This window comes from Pelecanus crispus, chromosome 3 (assembly GCF_030463565.1).
Source record: "Pelecanus crispus isolate bPelCri1 chromosome 3, bPelCri1.pri, whole genome shotgun sequence".
Lineage (NCBI taxonomy): Eukaryota > Metazoa > Chordata > Aves > Pelecaniformes > Pelecanidae > Pelecanus > Pelecanus crispus.
Genome location: NC_134645.1, coordinates 24,141,748 through 24,161,259, shown reverse-complemented (window position 1 = coordinate 24,161,259; position 19,512 = coordinate 24,141,748). Strand labels below are relative to the sequence as shown.

Genomic DNA, 19,512 nt, shown 5'->3' with positions numbered 1-19,512 from the left:
TTTGAGTGCCAGTATTTTCACACAGTTACTTCTCTAATGAGACTGCAAACTGAAACAGGCCTTTGGTCCAAAAGAGCCAGAATCTCTGCCCTGGAGCTGGCAAATCTTTGTGTTTGTGAATGTGTATGGGATGCCATCCCGCACTGCTGGGAGCAGCTGGGGCTTCATTATTCACTAACAGGCACAGAGTGGGGCTGGGGAGGCAGCCTGAGGAGAGGATGCCTCTTGGACTCTGAAGGCTCGGGTGATTTTGTATTGACCTGTGTTCTTGTTGTTGGTGGGAGGCTGGTGTTTGCTCCCATGTTATTTACACTTTAGTCTGTATGAGGATGGTGTCTTTGCTAGGTGGAGGAGATACTGCAAGCCTGGGAGGCATGTTCTTTTAAGGTTGTTTACATACAAATAAATAAACAAACTAGTACCAGTGAATGGAAGATCTCAAGAGAAATGGAGTGTTTCTGTAGTATGCTAGGCCTGCTTAAAACAGAAAAGGAAGAATGTAGTGATTCTGACTTTTTTTTTCTAGGAAAAGCCGCTCTCTGCCTCAGGGTGGTGATGAGAGTTGATGTAAGGAACACCCTCTAGAGAGGAATGTATGTAAGGTTGTATCATTCAGAGAACCTTCATCTTATTTGGCCTCCGAGCTCATGTATTTATCACAGAGAAAACATTTTTGTTGCTAAAAAGTACGGAGAAAGCTCCAGAGGGACCACAAGAAAGAGTAGTCGAAATTTCTGAAGTTGAAACGCTCCCATTACATGGCACACAGCTGTAGAGTTGCATTCAGAAAACCTTTATGGAAATACAGCCTATTCTGTTGGACAGCCACCCCATTCCCACTTGCAAAGGTTGATGTCTCAGGAAGGTGGTGCTCAGAATTACCTGGAAAGCAAAGATCTTTGGCTGACAAGTATAGATGACTGACTTACCTTTTTTTTCTGTGTATGTCAGGTTTGTCCAGTTGTTCACATTCTTTCACATGCTTGACTGGAACAAATTTTCTTAGACTTCAAAAGGAAGGTTGTAACCTTTTAAGGAAGTGTTTTGGGAAGCTGCTCAGATGCTAGTTTATCAGTGGGGGGGGTCCATGTGCATTGAAGAGGCTTTGTTGAATGAGTCTCTGACAAACCAGGAAGAAAAAAATTGCTACATATAATCCAAGTCAATCTGGAAAAGAATGGGCAGCTAGGGCCATTTGGCAACTTCAGAATTACTAATTGCCATGCAAATAACAATGTACAAATAATTACAACAAAACGAAGGCTACAAGCTTGTAGGCTTCTTCAAGGGAAGGTCCTGACGACATTCCGGAGTCTGGCAAAGGGTGGGTGTGCATGTTTCTTTGTGCTTCTCTGTGTTTACCATTTTCTGTGTTGAAAGAAAAACACGTTATGTCTCCTCCTAAGATGAACTGTTTACTGTAAAGGCTACCTACCTGCCTAGACACCTGTTGCTCTTTTTGTTTATAGCATACTAATGAAATGAAACTGGGGTTAATTATGCATTACAGTTGTATTCAGACTTACTAAGGAGATATTAAAACTTTAAGAAGTGAAACTAGAAATCATTATAGATACTTACGGTAGCTATTTTACATGTCTCTTAATTATAAGCATTACCAGTAATGGTTCTGTAAACCAGTCTTGAATAATGGTCAATTCACATTCCTTTGAGCAAACAGGTCAAGGTGGTGTCTTTTAATGGATTACATAAATGAAGTTAGTTTGCTAACTAAACCCAACATGCTGCGTATTCAAGATTGCTCTCCAAGCTTTAGCCACATTGAATACTGGTAACAGCAATCCTTAAAACTCAAGAACTTTACCATAAATGAGGGTAACTTGCATACATCACAACCACAAAGACTTTTTTTTTTATGGAGCACAAGGCTAATCCTGAAATTCTTCTGCATGCCTTCTTCAAGCAGGTAAGATGTTCCTTAAATTTAAACAGGGTCTGCATTTTCTTATTCACGATACCTGCCAAGTGGTTGGCGCCAAGATGTGGCGTCTTAAGGAGACTTGTTTGCTGGTGCACTTTGGCATCACATCTGTTGCAAGAAAGGGCCCAGGCTACCTCTCTTCCTTCTCAGTCCCAACTTCCTTTTAGGGTCTTGAAGATGTCAGTAAGGGGAAAAAATATGAACAATCTGTCTTAACAAACTCTGCTTACAAGGAAATAACTTCCTTTGACCCATGGGCTAGATTGGCAAGCACAGACCATGCAGGAAAGTGGAACACGGAGCCCCAATTAATGAGTAATTGAAGGCCTGTTCTGCAAAAATGGAAACCATTTCTAATCTGTGAATGTAGCAGTGCGTGGCGGATCTACAGATTTCTGTAATTAGCAGGCATCCAAAATATGCTGTTGACGCCACCAGAACCCCTGCAGAATGAGGCACTCTCTCCAGGAGGAGGAAGATGGCAGTCAAAGTATGCTCTTGCATATGAACTTTTGACCCATCCAAGTACCACTGAATAAGGCATAGCTTGCCCCCTGAACTTTCAGTGTAGGAGATAATGATGTCCTTTGGATGCAGCAGTGTGAGGACTGGTAGGAGCAGATGAGAGAGCAGTTTGGCACTGTTGGTTCCCTAACAGCATGTTCCTGGCACATTCCAGGAATCCAGGTAGGCAAAGAGAACTCAAAGTACTAAGGGTTGCAGGTTTTAGAGCAATGAGAGAGATCTACACAATACCATGACATTGAGTAGGTTAACCATATTCCCTTAGTCTGCCTCTGGTACAACTTTCGTCTCCAGTAAACTGCTCTAGCAAGGCACAGACTTTACAACAACCCATTAGATTAGGCTCCAAGCTAAACACCTTGTGGTTCCTGTAATTTGCACTTGTGCACATTGATGGTGGCTAGAGATACAAGTACAACCACCAGAATGGTATAGGTACTCTTCCCCTATTCTGTCATATACAGGTACTTTCAGCAATAGCCTAATTCTGCATTCAACAGTACAGGTATCAATGGGCCAGAAAGTACTTAACTTGTGCAAGTCATACTCTGTACACATAGCTCAGTTATAAGCAGCTTTCAGAGAGACCAATTCCTTCTCAACATGATTGCTGAGTAGGCCACTATATGGGGACATAATCAGTTGACTTCACATTTATATGAAAATAGAGTCTACAATGGGAACACAGAAGATACAGTGCTTGCTGAATATAATCGCGTTAATTGTGAGCCCCTTTGACAAAGACCTGGGAGACAGGAATTTTGAGACCCCTTCCTGGCATCTCCAGAGATACCTCTGTACATCTGTATGAGGTACATACCCTTGGTTTATCTTATTTTTACAATCCTGAGTGAGAGGAGTGTGACTTTCCGCAACCTGGCCTATCATTAATGTCATTTCTTTGGTATAGTTCATGTTTCCATTGTTAGTGAAGCAGCAGTGGCAGTATGAAAGTTGGGGTCTGCTTTCACCAATGGGAGTCTGCTGGGGCAGCTGTGGTGGGGCTGTAAGGGGGACAGAGCAAGGCTTTCTCCCCAGGTGGGGAACAGTGGTGATCTGAAAATGCCACTGTTCAGAGAAACTCTCACTGATCAGCAGGGACTGAAGACAGCCATTTCTGAGCAAATTTATTTAAATCCAATTATCTAAAAAATGCCCTGCAAACAAAATCTTATCTGTTGTTCTTAAACAAATACTGTAAGGCTTAAAGACTTCATCGGCAGAGCAGAAGTTTAGTGCAGGAGTTCTTACCTTACGCTTTATATCTGGTTCAGAGCATAACAAAAGGAGAGCGAACTTGCTGGTCTCAGCTGGGTGCACATGAGTGCTGGACAAACAGCAGGCAATTCCAATCGAGAGAGGGGAAGAATGTTCCTCTGTTGCCCTTTTTGTTATCCTTGTTATGAATTTTCATTGCCGAAAGGTAAGTTACAAAGTTAAATTTTAGCAGTGATGAATGCATTGTTTCTTCTCTTGCTTCTTGAGATACATTCATTAGCTGATGTATAGATCTGGTTCTCAGCCAGCTGTTTGAAAGGCCAGGCAAGCTTTCTCTGTGTGTGTGAGAACACTCTTGTCTTTTTCCCACCACTATTTATCTGTAGTTTCTGCTGGTGTACCTCATAGACCTCACTGATTATAGAAATAAGAATCGTATTTGAACAGCACTAATCGGAATTTGGCTTCCAACAAATGACAGTACAACACACATTAAATGCAGTCAGACAGTCTTCCAGACTTAATTTCAGATTGTTTTTATTATTATTGAAGCTATTGCCAGAAATTAAGAAGGCAGATTATTTCATATTTCTTGTTTAAATTAAAATTGAGAGTGAGTTTGACCGTAAGATTCTAAAACCAGGGCCTTCACAAATTCAGAAATGTGACAACTTATAAAAGAGGTATTACAAAACCTTTGCTCCAAATAGTTTCTCACAGATGCCAGTGAGAATGTATTTTGTTTAAGAAAACCCTATTTGTACCACAAGCATCCCTGAAGAGGGGAATACAAGTATTTTTGCCTCTGAAGGGTTCTCCAGTTATCATTTCTTCCTCTCTCTTCTGAATTTCCTTGAAGATGCATTCCTTTTACTGAGGTTTGCACGGTTATTGATCTCTTGAAGTTGTCATATTAGCCCAGGCAGCCACTGTTGCTCTGTGTGTCTCAGTCTTTGAATGCAGGTGTTGGTTCTTCCCATTTTGTAGGGACCCTATTCAGCAAGTCCTTGTCACTGAATTGGACTTCCCATCTTGATTTGGGTATGAAGAATTTATTCTCTGAATTTAAATGTTTTTTCTGAGCTCACCTTTTTGAAAGCATGTATTAGTAGTACAGAGCATGATTGACATTAGCTATCAAAGGGTGTGAACTTTGCATGTAAAAGGCATATGGGTTCAACACATCTACTTGTAGATAACTTTTTTCTAATTCTGTGTTTGTCCCAAATGTCTGCAGTTTATCATTCAGCATTTCCCCTCATGACCGCATCACTGTAAAGCCTTTGCTTCCCCAGTGAGAATGGGCAGGGAGTGAGCAATGATGTTCAACTTCTGCATTATCCTGAGAAAACAGAACAGTCTTTCTCTTCTTTTTATAGCTGTATGCTTCCAGCTGACATAGCCTCCTATGGGAGCAATGGTTTCTGGCTATCAAAGGCTTGCTAGCGTGGCTTACAAAGTGGCTATGTTCTTCCACAATTAGGGACTACTGTCTGTGGGTATAGACCATTCTCAGAACATTTAAATGGTCCTTCCCTCCCAACACCAAGTGGTCAGGAAATAAGGATGCTACAGAGAGAGCTTATGGGGCTTGTGGGAATCCCTTGTTAAAATTCTGCCATCCCATCCAAAAGAAGAGTTAACATTATTTCCCTCTGCCTGCTGGAGCTCATCGTCTCAGTCAGTATTGCTAAATCATCTCTGCCAGACAGGATGTGCCCTTGGCAATTAGAAAAGTCCACAAGAAGAGATTTATCTCTTACTCTTTTTTTTTTTTAGCTACTGTCCCTGGTGTCCTGGTGTTCGTTTAATTCTTTTAAAGAGTAAGTTCCTGGGAAAGATCCCCTACCTCAACTAATCCACTGTGTTATGCTAGAGAGGTGGTACCTTTTCGAAGAGGAAAGCAGAGATCTCACCAACAAGTGCATCTTGTATTATACTACTTTGCCAAAAGACATTGCATCCCTTTGTGGTTTGGAAGATAGAAAAAAAAAACGTTTCAGTCATTTATATGAGAAAATCCAAAGGACACGTTTCCACATGCCCCCCTTCTTCATGGCAGCTCAGTTCTACCCCATGGAGCCACAAGATTTCTGTGAGAACATCCTGAAAGCCCAACAGCACATTGCTAATATGAAATGAAGAGGAAGAACCTCTTTCTTCACATCAGTGTAAAACCAATGGTTACACGCTTTCAACAGTTCCTTTTACCTCTGTTTCCAGTGCATTTTTACAGACACTTTCAGGATACATACTTTGGTGTGACATCAAAAAGAAACCTGTCTTCACAAAGGAGAAACAGAGGAAACTCATAGCTTGTTAATATAAATTGTAAAACATTCTAATTAAACAAAAGACTATAAGAAGAGTATGTAACTGGTTTTCTTGTGTGTCCCCTGCTTTTCATCACAGATGTTCTTACATTAGATAGTTGGGGTTTTTTAGAGCACACACTATTCCCGATTTGAGCTTCATGGGGCTACTGTAATAAAAAGGTGAATGACATCAGCACCACATTGTGCCTCCAGATGAGGAGGCACCAGAGGAAACTACCAATGAAAACAAACTCCATTCAAACAGCTAAACCTCAGAGTCAAGCCAGTCTCTGTAAACTGAATAATAGCTATCTTGAGCAAATAGACATGTCATAACGTATCCTGAAAGTCAACAAACTCTGGCTCTGGTGACGCAACAGAGATCTTTCTTTTTCTCTTTCTTTCTTTCTAGGAATGAGTTGAGTCAAGGACCCTATATTTAGAGTGGTCTTCTTCCCACTCCCAGTTATACAACTGCTTCAGGAAGTCCTCCCCTACTGATCTCAACAGCTGATGGTAAAACATCATGTTTAGCTTAACAAACTATCTCTGCAACTTTGATGAAGCCCAAAGAACTAGAGACAGGTTCTTAGTTTTCCGTCAGATTTGAGTTGAATTGGAATGCACCTCTGTGTTTGGGGGAGCTCTGAAGAATGCATTGCTTCTCAAGGCAACAACTTAACACCATATGAAAACCGACTACTGGTAGTTTTTTTAGTTTTGTCTTTGCCATATTGAGTGCAACTTCACTATGCAAATAGGTATTTCAACAAAGCTTTCCTTAAAGTTGAACTACTGATATTTCTTGGCTGTGTTGCTATAAATTAAAATGAAGCTAAATTTCAGCCTTTGCTACTAGTTTCCATCCGGACTGTATCACATCCTTAGTATTCCATCACTGTAAAACCTAAACTATTGTAACGCATAAAACTTAGACAACTGGCACATGTGGAAGACCTCAGATAGCTTCAAATTCTTGCATTATCAGCCTCTGGAAAACCTGAGAACTCCACTCTAGTTATCTGAATCACTAGGCTGGTGTCTAGAGGAACACATGGCTGCATACCATAACGCAAAGCTTAGGATGCATTCTGCACTGAAGGATTCTGTTATCTTGGCAGGAAAGAGACCGCTGTTGGCAGCAAATATCCAAAGGCTTTCCTCTACCTGAAACATCTTATTTCAAATGGTTTCCTTTTATGCTATCATTTAGGCACATATTTGCAACAGGGAAGCCTGTTCTAAAAGGGCTTCTAAAAGGAATAGTTAGAGTCCAGGATAAAAGGAATTGTTTTAGTATATGAAATCATAGAAGCAACAGGTGTGTGTTTTTAAGGCTGCAGTGTTTCCAGGATAATGGCAGGGAAAGGTAATTTTAAGCCTCCACGCAGTATCATCCCTAGATTTTACTTTTTTTACTCTGAACAATATGGAAAAGTTCTGTCTGCTGACTCTTGCTTGAATCTTGCTTGCATTACTGTAGACAAGAACTACCTACTCCCATGGTTTTAAATTTTTGGTCATTTCAGTGACACAACTTGTATGCTGGTTGTACATCTCTGATAGATTGTCCACAAATAAGGCTTCATTTAAAGGGACTAAAAGGTTTTTACAGTGTCGTGTGAGCCAGTACATCACTATTTCTGAAGCTTTTCTGCACACAGAACTCCCTTTGAAGTCAACGGGAGCTCTGTCTGAATAAGGACTTCAGGATTTGGGCCTCAGGATGTAAATGCTGTGATCAATCTTTTGAGCATAATGAATAACATTTTCTTGGATTTCAGAACCATACTAAGCCAACTAGTAGCCCCAGGGATTCAAAATGGGTTAAACAGGAGAATCTGCTTTGTTTCAACCTACATCTTTATTTAGCTTTTAAATCAGCATAGTCCCCATGCCTAGTACTGACCTGCCCAAAAAACCCTCCAACAATAAGACCAGATGTTTTAATAGTTAGTTTTACAACCAAACCTATCATAGCATAAGACACTATGAAACAGAGTTGTGTTCAATGAAAAACAAACATACTTGCTGTAGACTGACCTGTTTAGAAGTTGCGACCTAAACGTACAGTCTGGAACAAAAGACTTGAAGGCTGAGAACTTTATTAATTATGTGACAGGGAGGTCTGTAGGCACTGATTTTGATCAGAACATCAAAGTACCAGACACTGTGCAAACATCAGAGTTAGTGATACAAAAAGTCAACAGTCCGGGTAGGCAAGACAGATACTCCCTGTCTCCTATTCCTTATAATTACTCTGACTTTATAGATGGAAAGTTCAGCTAGGGAGAGATTATATGACTTACCTAATACCTCTCACAAGGTCTAGAATGAAACCTGACTGCCAACCTGGTGCCTTACTGTCGAGACTACACTCCCCATTTTACACAATGATAACAGTATATTACAGGACTTAAAAAATCTTAGCTTCCTGTCCCTGTCGCAGCCTTGGCCGAGCTCCAGCATCCCCAGCCACATTCCCCCCCAAAACCAAAGGCCTAGGTTCTTCCCATTACCTGTGATGAGAGTTTTGCCAGCGCTGATTTCAGTGGCAGCAAGTCTAGATCCAGTGATAAATGACACCCTGATATAGGCAGCTGTCAGAGCAAGCAGCAGGGCATCAGCAGTGTGGGGCAGAGCAAAACTCTCTTTTTTCAACCCTCACAGGTTATCATGCAACTGGATTAATGAAATGAGGCATAAGAGAACTAAGAGAAAAGATAGACTGAAACAAGAGAAAGAAGGAGAAATATTGCAAACTCTTGTTGCCTGAGCAGAGGTAAGAGCCTGAACATTTTGCAGGCTCTTACCTCTGTGAAAACATGGGTAGAGGTGCACAGGTGAACAGCCCAGTTCCCTTCCTAGAGTCCCAGGTCTGATGGCTGGCCCTTGAGCGTTTTCGTGGAAGAACTCCTGCAACTTCTCTTTCCGTCCGCAGTCAGTGGTGAGTCTAAAAGAACTGTAAATACCATGTTGGTATGCATTGCAATGGGAAAATGTTGAAGCCTTCAGGTGTGAATATATATGGGCCTGTCACTAGCAGACAGAAAATTGTTTTGGAGAAGCAATTCCAAAGCTGATGAGGGAAACAATGTATTCCAATGTATTTATCCCAATGTCTTACCTGGAATACGAGCAACGGAACTCCCAAACACAAGTTCAGCAGCTAGAAGAATTTCTCCACAGTATCAGTAAGACTGAGGAGAAGATCTCTACTATATACCAGATATGCCCTGACACAGCTGAACCTACTTAAAGTTTTAAACAAGTAAAGTCTTGCCCAGCCTACAACTTGCAGTGATGTAAACAGCCTGCTGATTCATTTTCTTTTTTACATCTGAGTAATGAGTTCCCTTCCCTCTCCCTCCTTCAACTAGGTCAAAAACCCTCTGACTTCCCCAGTTTCTTCAAAGACTTGGCTCTGCTTCCCTGTGTGGATTTAGTCCAGGTGCTAGGCTGGTTCCTCCCTAGAGGCTTCCCGGTGCAATCCACTGCCTTATCTTGGTTCCTGATCTTGAGGGAAGAGGCAAAACAGCCAGCAAGGAGAGGCATGTAGCAAGAGACAGCTCCAGACCACTCAGCAGTTCAATTTGTCTGCCTCAAAGACGAGGACAAAGTAATGTATTTTTCCCCTCAAATTCAGAAACAATGAGGTTTTTTTTAGTTATAGCAAAATGTCTCCCTAAGTCTCCTCTCCTCCCGCTAGGGTATGGGGCCCTGCTCATTCCCAGGGAGCGCAGAGATGCAGGGCACTCAGAGAGCCCATCCCAGGGAGCTTCAAAGAGTCCCCTTATGCAGCCCACCACCGCCACAGGGAGATGGGTGGGCACGGCATGGGCTGGCAAGTCACGAAAGACAAGGGCAAGGGAACGGTTGTGTGTGGCACTGCTCAGCAGCTTCAGGAGTGACCCATGGGGCAGCTCCTTCACAAGGTGGTCAGATCACTGCTATGTGATCCTAGCTGGCAGGGAGCACTCAACTTTTAGGATCCTACAGAATCTGAGATTGGTTCTTGACACTTCCTTCACCCCCAATCCAATTTGGAAACTTTCTAGGCAATGGAATTTGGTTGCTTATGCCCAAAGTGAAGACTGCAACTTGCTTTTATCTGTGCTATTTGCATGTATCTTTCTTGGGGACAGGTATAAGAAGATGGGGCTGGAGGATTTGCTGTGTGATAAATTCAGGCACAATCCCACTTTTTGCTTGCCAGAACACCCTCTTCCCTTGCATTTGAGGACTGTAGGATAAAAAGTTATTATATGTCATCGAAGGATATATGTTAAGATCCTATCTGCACTATGAATTGTAACTGTGTTGTACATGGGCATCCTGATTTGATACAGTAGTAGCTGAGATGGCCTCTGGGGTAGCACCACTAGAAACAAATAGTGCTCTCCCTGGAGCACTACAAGCTATGAAATGATTTCCTGAAATAAGCATCTTCCTGCTGGCATCCAAGATGAGGCTGACAGTGACTCCCAGGCTGCAGAATATGAATGAAACTTGTATTCATGCCAGCTGTGTTAGAGATCCAGTACAACACACTGTATATCAAACAGAAGAAGGATTCATCTAGGGAAAATAATTTCAGCTTCCAAAGAGAGACTAAAGGCGGCTAATAAAAATACATTTTCTTAATGGGCCTTTGTTGCTCTTGCTTTAATCTTCAAAAACCTGTATCTTCACACATTATAACACTAATGATTACCTTTGTTTTTCATTCTTACTGACAAAGAAATGAAATACACAGTAAATGTGTTAACAAGAGTGCATTGCAGTCTTAGGACCAGTGCAACAGTGGTTTCCAGATGGAAACCCAGCTTAGAACTAGGCAAATGTTGTTTACCTGCATTACCTCTTTGTTGCCTTACTGTTTAAGAAAATATCGGTGAAAGACAACTTGGGTTAGAGAAGTAAAAAGATAATTAAAAAATGGTCTCTCTCAGATTGCTTCCATCATCACATTTAGATCATGCTAATCTCTTCTTTGTGAAGCATAGCAGCTCCCTTACAGCTGCGTATGAAAACAGCTCCTCTGAGTTCCCAGCTCAAGTGAAGCAAGTGGGTAGAGCAAAAGAACCGACATGAGGCACCCTGTGCTCTGTTTTTAGCTCTGCCACTAGAAGGGCATGACAGGGGGTAAGGCGTTCAATGCCTCTGTGTGTCAGTTCCCCGGATTTCATCAGCTGATGAAGTCTGTTGATGACACAGAGCTGGGATATGCAGTTAAGACAGAGGAGTGGTAGGCCACTGTACAGGCGGAAATCAAACTTGATAGAGAGTAGAAAACCAGAAATGGTGTTGAAGGTGTGGAGCACAAAGTGCAAGATGGTGCCCTTGGGGACCAGACCACAGAATCTTCTCCTACAAGCTGAGACGTCCTCAGTTGAGGGCAACTGCTGGTCACTTGTTAGAAGATGATGTACAGGGCAAGAACTCAAGGGGAAAGAGCTCAAACTCACATTAAAGAACAACAGTACAGTAACGGTCAAGAAAATCATTAAGCTAGAAATGAGAAGAGCAGTGAGGTCTGTGGTGGTCTTCTAGCAAGGGTAGTTGAGACACATATTCTATACTAACATCTTTCAAAAAATGGTGCTTCATGAGTTTATGAGAATCAAATTCCAGTCCTATGATCCTAACTTTTGAACAGTTTTAGCTCCTGACGTTCAAACTGGTTATGAAAGGGGAACTGTTTATTGCCTATAGTAACAGAAATGTTCTCAGGGATTACTTTGTTTGTAAATTTGACTATGGCAATGGTTTGAGTGTTACCTGCATGTTTAAAATAGAAGCAAAATACCACGAGTAACATAAAATGGAACTTACTGGTCCAGTTTAATTGGCTACAGTAAACAAAGCAGAAATATTTGACAAAAACTAGAAACTGTGGAAAGTTTATTTGATCTATTATGTTATTTCAAAAGTAGTAACCTACCTGGTGCCTTATTAGTTAAACACAAACAGGGATTACATTTCAATATAAACACTTTATCTTAGTAGCATGCCTTCATAATTTTAGTCATCTTAAGGTACTAACTTACCTACTTATTACCTGCTTTCACAAGTCTCATTTTCTGTTAGTTTTTCAGAAGCAGTTGTAAAGTCATTTCTTGACTCCATTAACATTATTTTTCCTGTTATTTTTCAAACCAAATTCCATGATTTCTTTTCCAGACCTTACACAGTATTTCTGTCAAGACCTCTTTTTCCAGGTGTGAATATATTTCAATATGTATACAGAACCCAAGGAAATATAGCTACACAGATTTTATTTTAATTATAAGCACAAGGTCACAAGCCGAGCTTTGCTCTACTTTAAAATACGTATTTCAACTAACTGCCAAGCTTCCCTGCTGTTAACGAAAGGGATCTCAAATACTACAGGGGAAGATCTTAACTTTCATCTACTATCATCATTGAAATGTAGTCTCTGTAGCGAACAGTATTTGTTTCTGGATCTAGAGCTGTGGAGAGCATGTCCTCCATTTCTTCCTGAGTAAAGGGCTCACCTAAAAGACAGCAGAGAATAACACTTTGTCTTGATAAACATTCTTTTCAGGGCTGGCAAATTACCCTTCTTTTCCCTTGCAAGGATCTCCTTTCAGTCCTCACACAGAGGAGAAAAAGGGCAGTACTAAGGATCCAATTCCTTCACTTTTGCCAATGTGAGTCGTGCACACCAAGCAAGCTGGTCTAAAGGAAAGGAGACAGAGGGCCTGGATCTTCTGATCTCCTTTTAGTTCACCAACTCCAAAACAGCCTGTTCCTCTCTGCCACAGGGATTTCGAAACAACCGTTTTTGTCAGAGTGAATTCTTCTAAAGTGTACATTAGAATTATTATCTATCCTTTCACTTGTATTTACATCATGAAAGGCTTCTGGTTTTTCTCTTTTAGGAGCTTCAAAGCTGCTGATCACCTACTGCATCCCTCTTTGAGAACAAGGTCCCCATCTGAGGATAGGTCTTGCGCAAAGCCTGCACGTCATTTTGTACTTGAGGCAGGCAAGCATGAGTCAGCCATGCAAGAAAAGCAGGCTCTTCAAGGGATATTGAGGATTACATGATATATGACTTAAATCTGGTCTTTGAATCTCTTTGTTTGCGTACGGCACTAGAATTAAAATCAAGATAATGTAGGAATGAATGAGCACTGAAACTACCTGAAACAACTGGAAATCTAAATTACAATTTCACAGGAGGACAGAAAAAGAGGCACATCCTTAGGAAGCACAGAAATGTGCACAGAATCATAAAATATCCACACAAGACTGAATTATGACTCTCAATAATAATAATCTCTATCTTATAATGTCTGCAAGTAGGCAGATAAATAGGTAGGATAAATGTTCTTTCCCTGCATTATTCACCAGTGAAATGTTCTAGTCTGCAGCCACTCATCACAGCAACAGTATTGTTTGAAGACAATGTATCTACTCCCACAAGTTTTGGCATGCAGAATGAGGACCTCAAGGTGCCATATACACATGTAATGTTTATTTACTTAAATACTGATATTACAAAAGTCATGTTACCTTCTTCAGTCAAATATTTGACCAGCTCCTCTTTAGTAACACATCCACATTTATTCTCATCCAAAGCCTTTAAAGAAAAAAAATAAAACTTATGGTTTTAACCACATTGAATCAAGAATCAGCAACTTCTTTCCAGCAATTAGGTACTTGAATATTTAGTTACAGACCTCAAATGCATGTAGAAGAACATCTTCTGGAATAGGCGGGTAGCTGAAACCATTGAATGAGAAAAGTTAAGTCACTGTTTGCCAGACTGCTGTACTATTCTGAAAGATAAAATATGAGTCCTAAAGGAAAGGGGAAACTTATTTTCTGTGAGAATTTACTAAGTTTGTCTATCAATCATTTAATTCCAGCTTGACTGTTTGGAACTGTCCATATCTTCACCTCTTGTGTCTTTTATTGTACTCCTGTTTAATTTTCCTTGTGTTAGGGAGCCAGATGAATGGCTTCTGCATGTCTGGGCTGGCTGAGTCGGTTAGCAGGAATCAATAATAGCCAAATCATTCCACATAGCCAATGCACTGAACAGAAGATGGCCAAACCAAGAAAACAAAAGTTTTGTCCAGGTACGCTGGTAGCTAGGCAACAGATCACCTCGTGGGACTTGGACAGTCTAACGAGCTGATGATGAGCAAAGAAGGCTGGTAGCTATAAAAGAAAAGGTCTGTCACTAACAGTTTCAGAGAGATGGGAGAACTGGGCACGTGTGTGCGTGCATATGTGTGCCTGATTTCAGAACTGGAAAAGAAGCCCTGTGCAGCAACAGAGAGCTTCCATATCCCAGCAGACTCTCACCAACCCCCAAGAATACTAAAGAGAAGGCATTGAAAGCAGGGAGGTTCTAACTGCTTGACTGTTTCATCTAGACCCACCTCACTCCTTTACTATCTAAAAATCAAATGTGCTAAGAAGAGGCCTTGTTTTTTGTGATCCAAATCTCATGTGCCCTTGGATAAGTGAACTATGGGCATAGTACCCCAAGAGATAAAGTGGGTCTTGACAAGCCTGCACTAGCCTGGAGAAAGTGTGTGGCATTTTTGTGTGTGTGTGTGTGTGTGTGTGTGTGTGTGTGTGTTTGGAGGGGGTGTGGAGGAGGAGAAGAGAGCGTAGAGCAGCATTGTATCATTTTCTGAAAGTGTGAACGTCAGTGTGGAAGCAGAAATGTGCCATGAAGGCCAGAGAAGGCAAAGGTGCAGGAACCTGGGAAGGCAATGCACCTGCGGTGGCACACCGAGACCCAAACACTGCTGGCTGGTCCGTGTCCAGGCACGGATGCAAAGACTCTCAAACACAGCCCCAAGGTGGACCCCGCTGCCTCTGGATGCTGCGAGACAGTTTTGGGAAATCCTATAGCTATTTCATGTGTAGAACATCCTCCTACCAAAGGCCCTCTGTGCAAAATAACTTCGCATTATTGGACAAGACTGAGGCTCTCAAAACCCTTGGCTACCACCTTTAAAAGGAAAAAGAAATTCCCTATAAGTAACCTTGCTTTTAGTGCAAAATATCAAAATAGCACAAGTTCCTGTGTACACACAAAGATTTCTATGTACCTTTGAATAATGAACAGCGTTTTTGTTCTAGACTTTTATATCGGCAGTCTTCTAGAGTGCTAGTTGTGTACATTAAACTGCACCTGGCCGTCATTTTGAGACATGAACATGAAGCCGATTTATACAACTTCTTAAAAATACACTGTAACAGACTCTGCTTCTCAGTAACTGTAACTCACATGTTCAGAGAAAGTAATGGTTATGACCTTAATTTGCATATAAAATATTTCTGAGATGCACAAAACATGTTGAATAGCAAGTTAATTCCGATTCACATTAAAAATACAAAAGCTACACATTATCACAATTCATGATTATAAGCTGTTATTATTTATATCATCCGTACAACATAATTTTATGTAAACGAAGTAATTTTGAAACAAAATCTATCAAGCTAATGTAAACTGAGTTTAAATAACAAAAAAAATCTGTACTCCTTCCAGTTACATAAAATTACTGTAGATGTATTTATTCAGAATCAACCCTGTCAATCTGGAATAAACTACAGACACAGGAAATCCACTTTCCATTACCTTCTGTCGAGTAGTACTTTTGTCATCACTGGCAGAAATTTTTCCAGCTGAATGTATCCGGTCGGTTCTTCTTCTTCTACCTAAAAATAAAACTTAAGTATGGCAGGTTATATGACTCATTAGCAAACTAATATGAAAACCAGAAAATTGGGGTGGTTTCTGCATTAAAATTACAGAGTTAGACTTTGAATATTTATATCAGGTTTTTAATATCACATGGCACCATAACATCTGAGTGAAATGCTTGTGATCAAATAGAAAGAAATTAGAGGAAGAAATAATATCCCAGGCAAAATACAGACCTGCTATTATAGACACTTTCAACAACTCAGTATTGCCCTCTTGTGCTTCGAAACCATTCATGCAAAGGAACTGGAAGCCTAGTAACTGATCTTATCTTCCACAGTAACTCAGCAGAGGTTTAAACATTCAGACTGCATTCATACTAGTAAAGTCTAGCAGGACCTGGAACATTCCCAAGCAGTGTAATGTGACCACCTGTAATAGCAAACCATTAGCACGTTCCCTGGCATGATTTTGGCCTGTGCCACCTAATGCTCCCCCCAGCAGTCACCAGGCCTGGCTAGGACCTTGGGGACTGTTCTCCAGCAGGCTGCTTTGCGCAGCCACTCCACATAAAACATTTACCAGGGTAGACATGAGCTGCTCTGTGCCAGCTGGCTTCAACACCCAAGGATGTCTCTGGGCATATTTAATGTGCTAGTTTGGACATAGCCCCAGTCTAGTACACCTCAAGGATGGAATTTGTTGCCTCCACATTTCATAGGCAGAGAGAGTCATCAGGGGAAGGACCACAGAGGCAGGCAGACTGAGTCAGGGCAGTCTGAAACAGTCATAAGGCACCCCATAAAATGCTACACAAAGAAAAGCTTCCCTTTGTCTCCCAATTAACAGATTAGTCCCAAAACATTGGGGACTTCTAGCAGCATTCTCACTGTATTCCTATACTTCCACTGGAGATGAGCAACATGGTAAAAACTGCTTCCTATCATTGAGGTGCATCCCTTCCTTGAAAACTTCAAGTTTTACTCCCAAAAGGAGCCCTCTTAATGGAGCTAGCCTCTTCCTGTCTGTGTTAAACTGGATGCATGCCTTGTGGTCTCACATGGCAGCAGTGTCACATGGCAGCAGTGACACCTTGCTAGGCTCTCCAAGACACAGCTCAGATTGAAAGAAGACTCAAATAGGCACTGATTTGAAATCCTCTGACTGAGCCAGGAAAAGACAAAGTAAGAAATCTTCCTCCTGGGAGCTGGGTCAGACCTGGGGTGATGCCTGATACATCCAGTTCCTTAAATGGAGAGCTGCAACTGCTGCTGCATGCTCTTTTCCAGTGCTCTTGAGGGGTTTTGGTTGCTAAAAGCAGGCAGCCACCATCTCTTCCTGCTTTAGAGTGGAAATTGGCTTGAAAAAGCACTTTTTCCCTTCTGTTTGGTGAGCCTAGTGGAAGGGAACTTTAGCAAGGAAATGAAGCTGTTGCATGCTTCATGCTAAATCAAATGGTACCTTTTACCATTACAGAATCATTTGTTCTACTGCTTGCTTGATTGAAAATATGTAACAAAATACCTGGCAAAACTTAACTTCTTTCCAGTGACATAACAGTTAGCCAATACACTGAACTATTCCATGCATCACAAATATTGAGATGTATAAGTACACAGCATGTTTTAGGGAACATCCGTGCTTCAACCAATATTAGGTCAGAAGTCCACAGAAACAGAAAAAGAAGTATCGTAGTTATTTATCAGAAATAGATAGACGTGTCTTATATTAAGCAGAAGAGCCAAAAGCAAGGACCCAAAACATCCATGAAGATGGTAGTAGGTTATATAAACCATGTTTAAGAGCCAAAAAACATTGTATCTGCTCATCCAAACAGTTGAAGGTCATCCTAATTTTCATACCAGAAGAACACACCAGCAATGACCACTTCAGAGCTCAATGTAACCAATACCTGTGAAAATGTCAGCCCTCACTGACAAGTATCATCCTATTTGCCTCTTTTTGTTGGTGTGTTATTTGTACTTTGCCTTCAGAAGGCAGTCTGTGGAAGAAACGTGTCCTTCCTGAAAATGAACCTAGTCCTGGGAGGTGATGAGCAACCTCAGTTTCATCTGACCTGGAAAGAACAGCTTCCATTTCAGTGGCTCTACAGGCCCAGCAATATCTTGAACTGTTAAAATTAATCCTATTTCTCTCCTTGGATAGATATGTGAATAAACTGAATATATTAACCTTGCCTAAGTCAGTAAGTATTCAGACTTGCAGGTATATGTATTCTCTTACTCTTCCTTATGCTCACTCCTATTCTATAGCTCATTTCCCATTGATGTATTCCTTCTTCTGTAATTCCTCCTCTTTTCACAGCAGTTGTGACAATAACAGTATTTGCTTGTTCAGAATCTGTGAGTTTTGCTCTATCTCTTTCCTTTGGGTACATCCACAGCTTCCATAACAACTGTACTCTAGCACTCATTATGTTTTGTATCCTACTCTCACAGCCATACTATTATTGTCCACACAACATTTGGGGACTTGAGTCACAAAGACACAAAAACACCTTCCAGAGTTATCCAGGTGATCTGTAGCAGAGCAGTGCCCTGAACCTGGGATTTCAAACTCCAGGCATTGTAGTAACCCTCAGATTAACCTTCACCATCTCTAGGCTTATCATTTAATCTTAACTTTTTAAGTAGGCCTAAAGATATGATATTAAGTACAACATTTAGCATAAGGCAATATAGGAAACAGTACATGATAATTTTTAGAGATAAGATAATTATATGAATGCTGATTTGGCAGATAGGAATAATATAGGCAACATATGCTAGTTTAGCTACAATAAGGCTAATAGGAAGACAGATGACTGAGAGACACAAGTAGTGAGAAACAGAAATGAAGCACAGCTTACAATGGGAAAAAATACTGGGGAAATAGCTTGGTTACAAAGCAGCCAACAGAGACAATTTTTACTTTATCTAGATTAAGATAAAATGGTATTACCACAGTCAATGGTAATGGTATCTTATACAAATTAAGATATACTAGTGATTAACATCATGCATTAAGGGTTCTGCAAGAAGATAGTGCTCTTCTGGTACTAAAACTATGCTAAGGTTTCATTTACAGACACTGTGAAACCTTCTTTGAGATTTAACTTCCAGTTCAGTGTTCTTTAAGGTTAACCATTACTCTTGTATGTATTCTTTCTTCTTGTAGTATTTTTACTTCAATTTAATATCCTTATAATCAACAGTTGCATACATGTTATACTGTTGTATCTCAAGAATCTTCTGCCTCATAGCTGTATTGCATTGTACTTGGTTATGTATTACTTATCTCAAATTTTCAGTAATGCTGACAATTGAAAGAAAAAAAAAAAAAAGGAAGTCCAATCTGTTTGTGGGAGGAGGCAGGCCTTAAAATCTCCTGGATCCCCTGGACCCCGGGGCAGGGGTCAAAGCATCCCCTTCCTTTTCTCAGTTCTGTATCTTGAGTCAGTTGCACTGTTCATTTGCTGCAAACAAAAATCTCTGTGGGCCATTAAAAATATCATCTATATTAAGCACCATAATTTCTCTTTCCATTTTGTCTTCTTTGTCAGTGGGAGCTGGGACAATCTGGTACTGAGAGTACAGAACCAGCCCAGACAGATTGCAGTATCATGTTAAAAGATCTTTCCCCTCTGATGGTTCTTTGCACTTCCTCATCTGAAGCAGCTGCATCATTTTCACAAGACTTAGCACAAGATTTCTCACACTCAATTCTGATCTACAAGAGACCAGACAAGGCTACTGAGGAGAGAGTACTACTGCAACCATCCAGATTTTTGTTGGTGACAGGAAGAAAAGAGAGAT

The 19,512-nt window shown here is 40.9% G+C and overlaps 1 protein-coding gene across 1 annotated transcript in view; it reads right to left on the bottom strand.

Annotated features, from left to right (window-relative positions):
• Positions 1 to 12,261: 12,261 nt before the first annotated feature.
• The window catches only part of DRC8 (dynein regulatory complex subunit 8), a 30,907-nt gene continuing 23,656 nt past the window's right edge, over positions 12,262 to 19,512 (bottom strand). Inside the window, exons 4-7 of the mRNA XM_075706935.1 lie at positions 15,632 to 15,711; positions 13,710 to 13,752; positions 13,543 to 13,609; positions 12,262 to 12,518 (exon numbers count right to left, since the gene is read on the bottom strand). Of these exons, the coding sequence (XP_075563050.1) occupies positions 12,403 to 12,518; positions 13,543 to 13,609; positions 13,710 to 13,752; positions 15,632 to 15,711 (306 nt within the window). The 3' untranslated portion in view covers positions 12,262 to 12,402. The remainder of the gene's footprint in view (positions 12,519 to 13,542; positions 13,610 to 13,709; positions 13,753 to 15,631; positions 15,712 to 19,512) is intronic.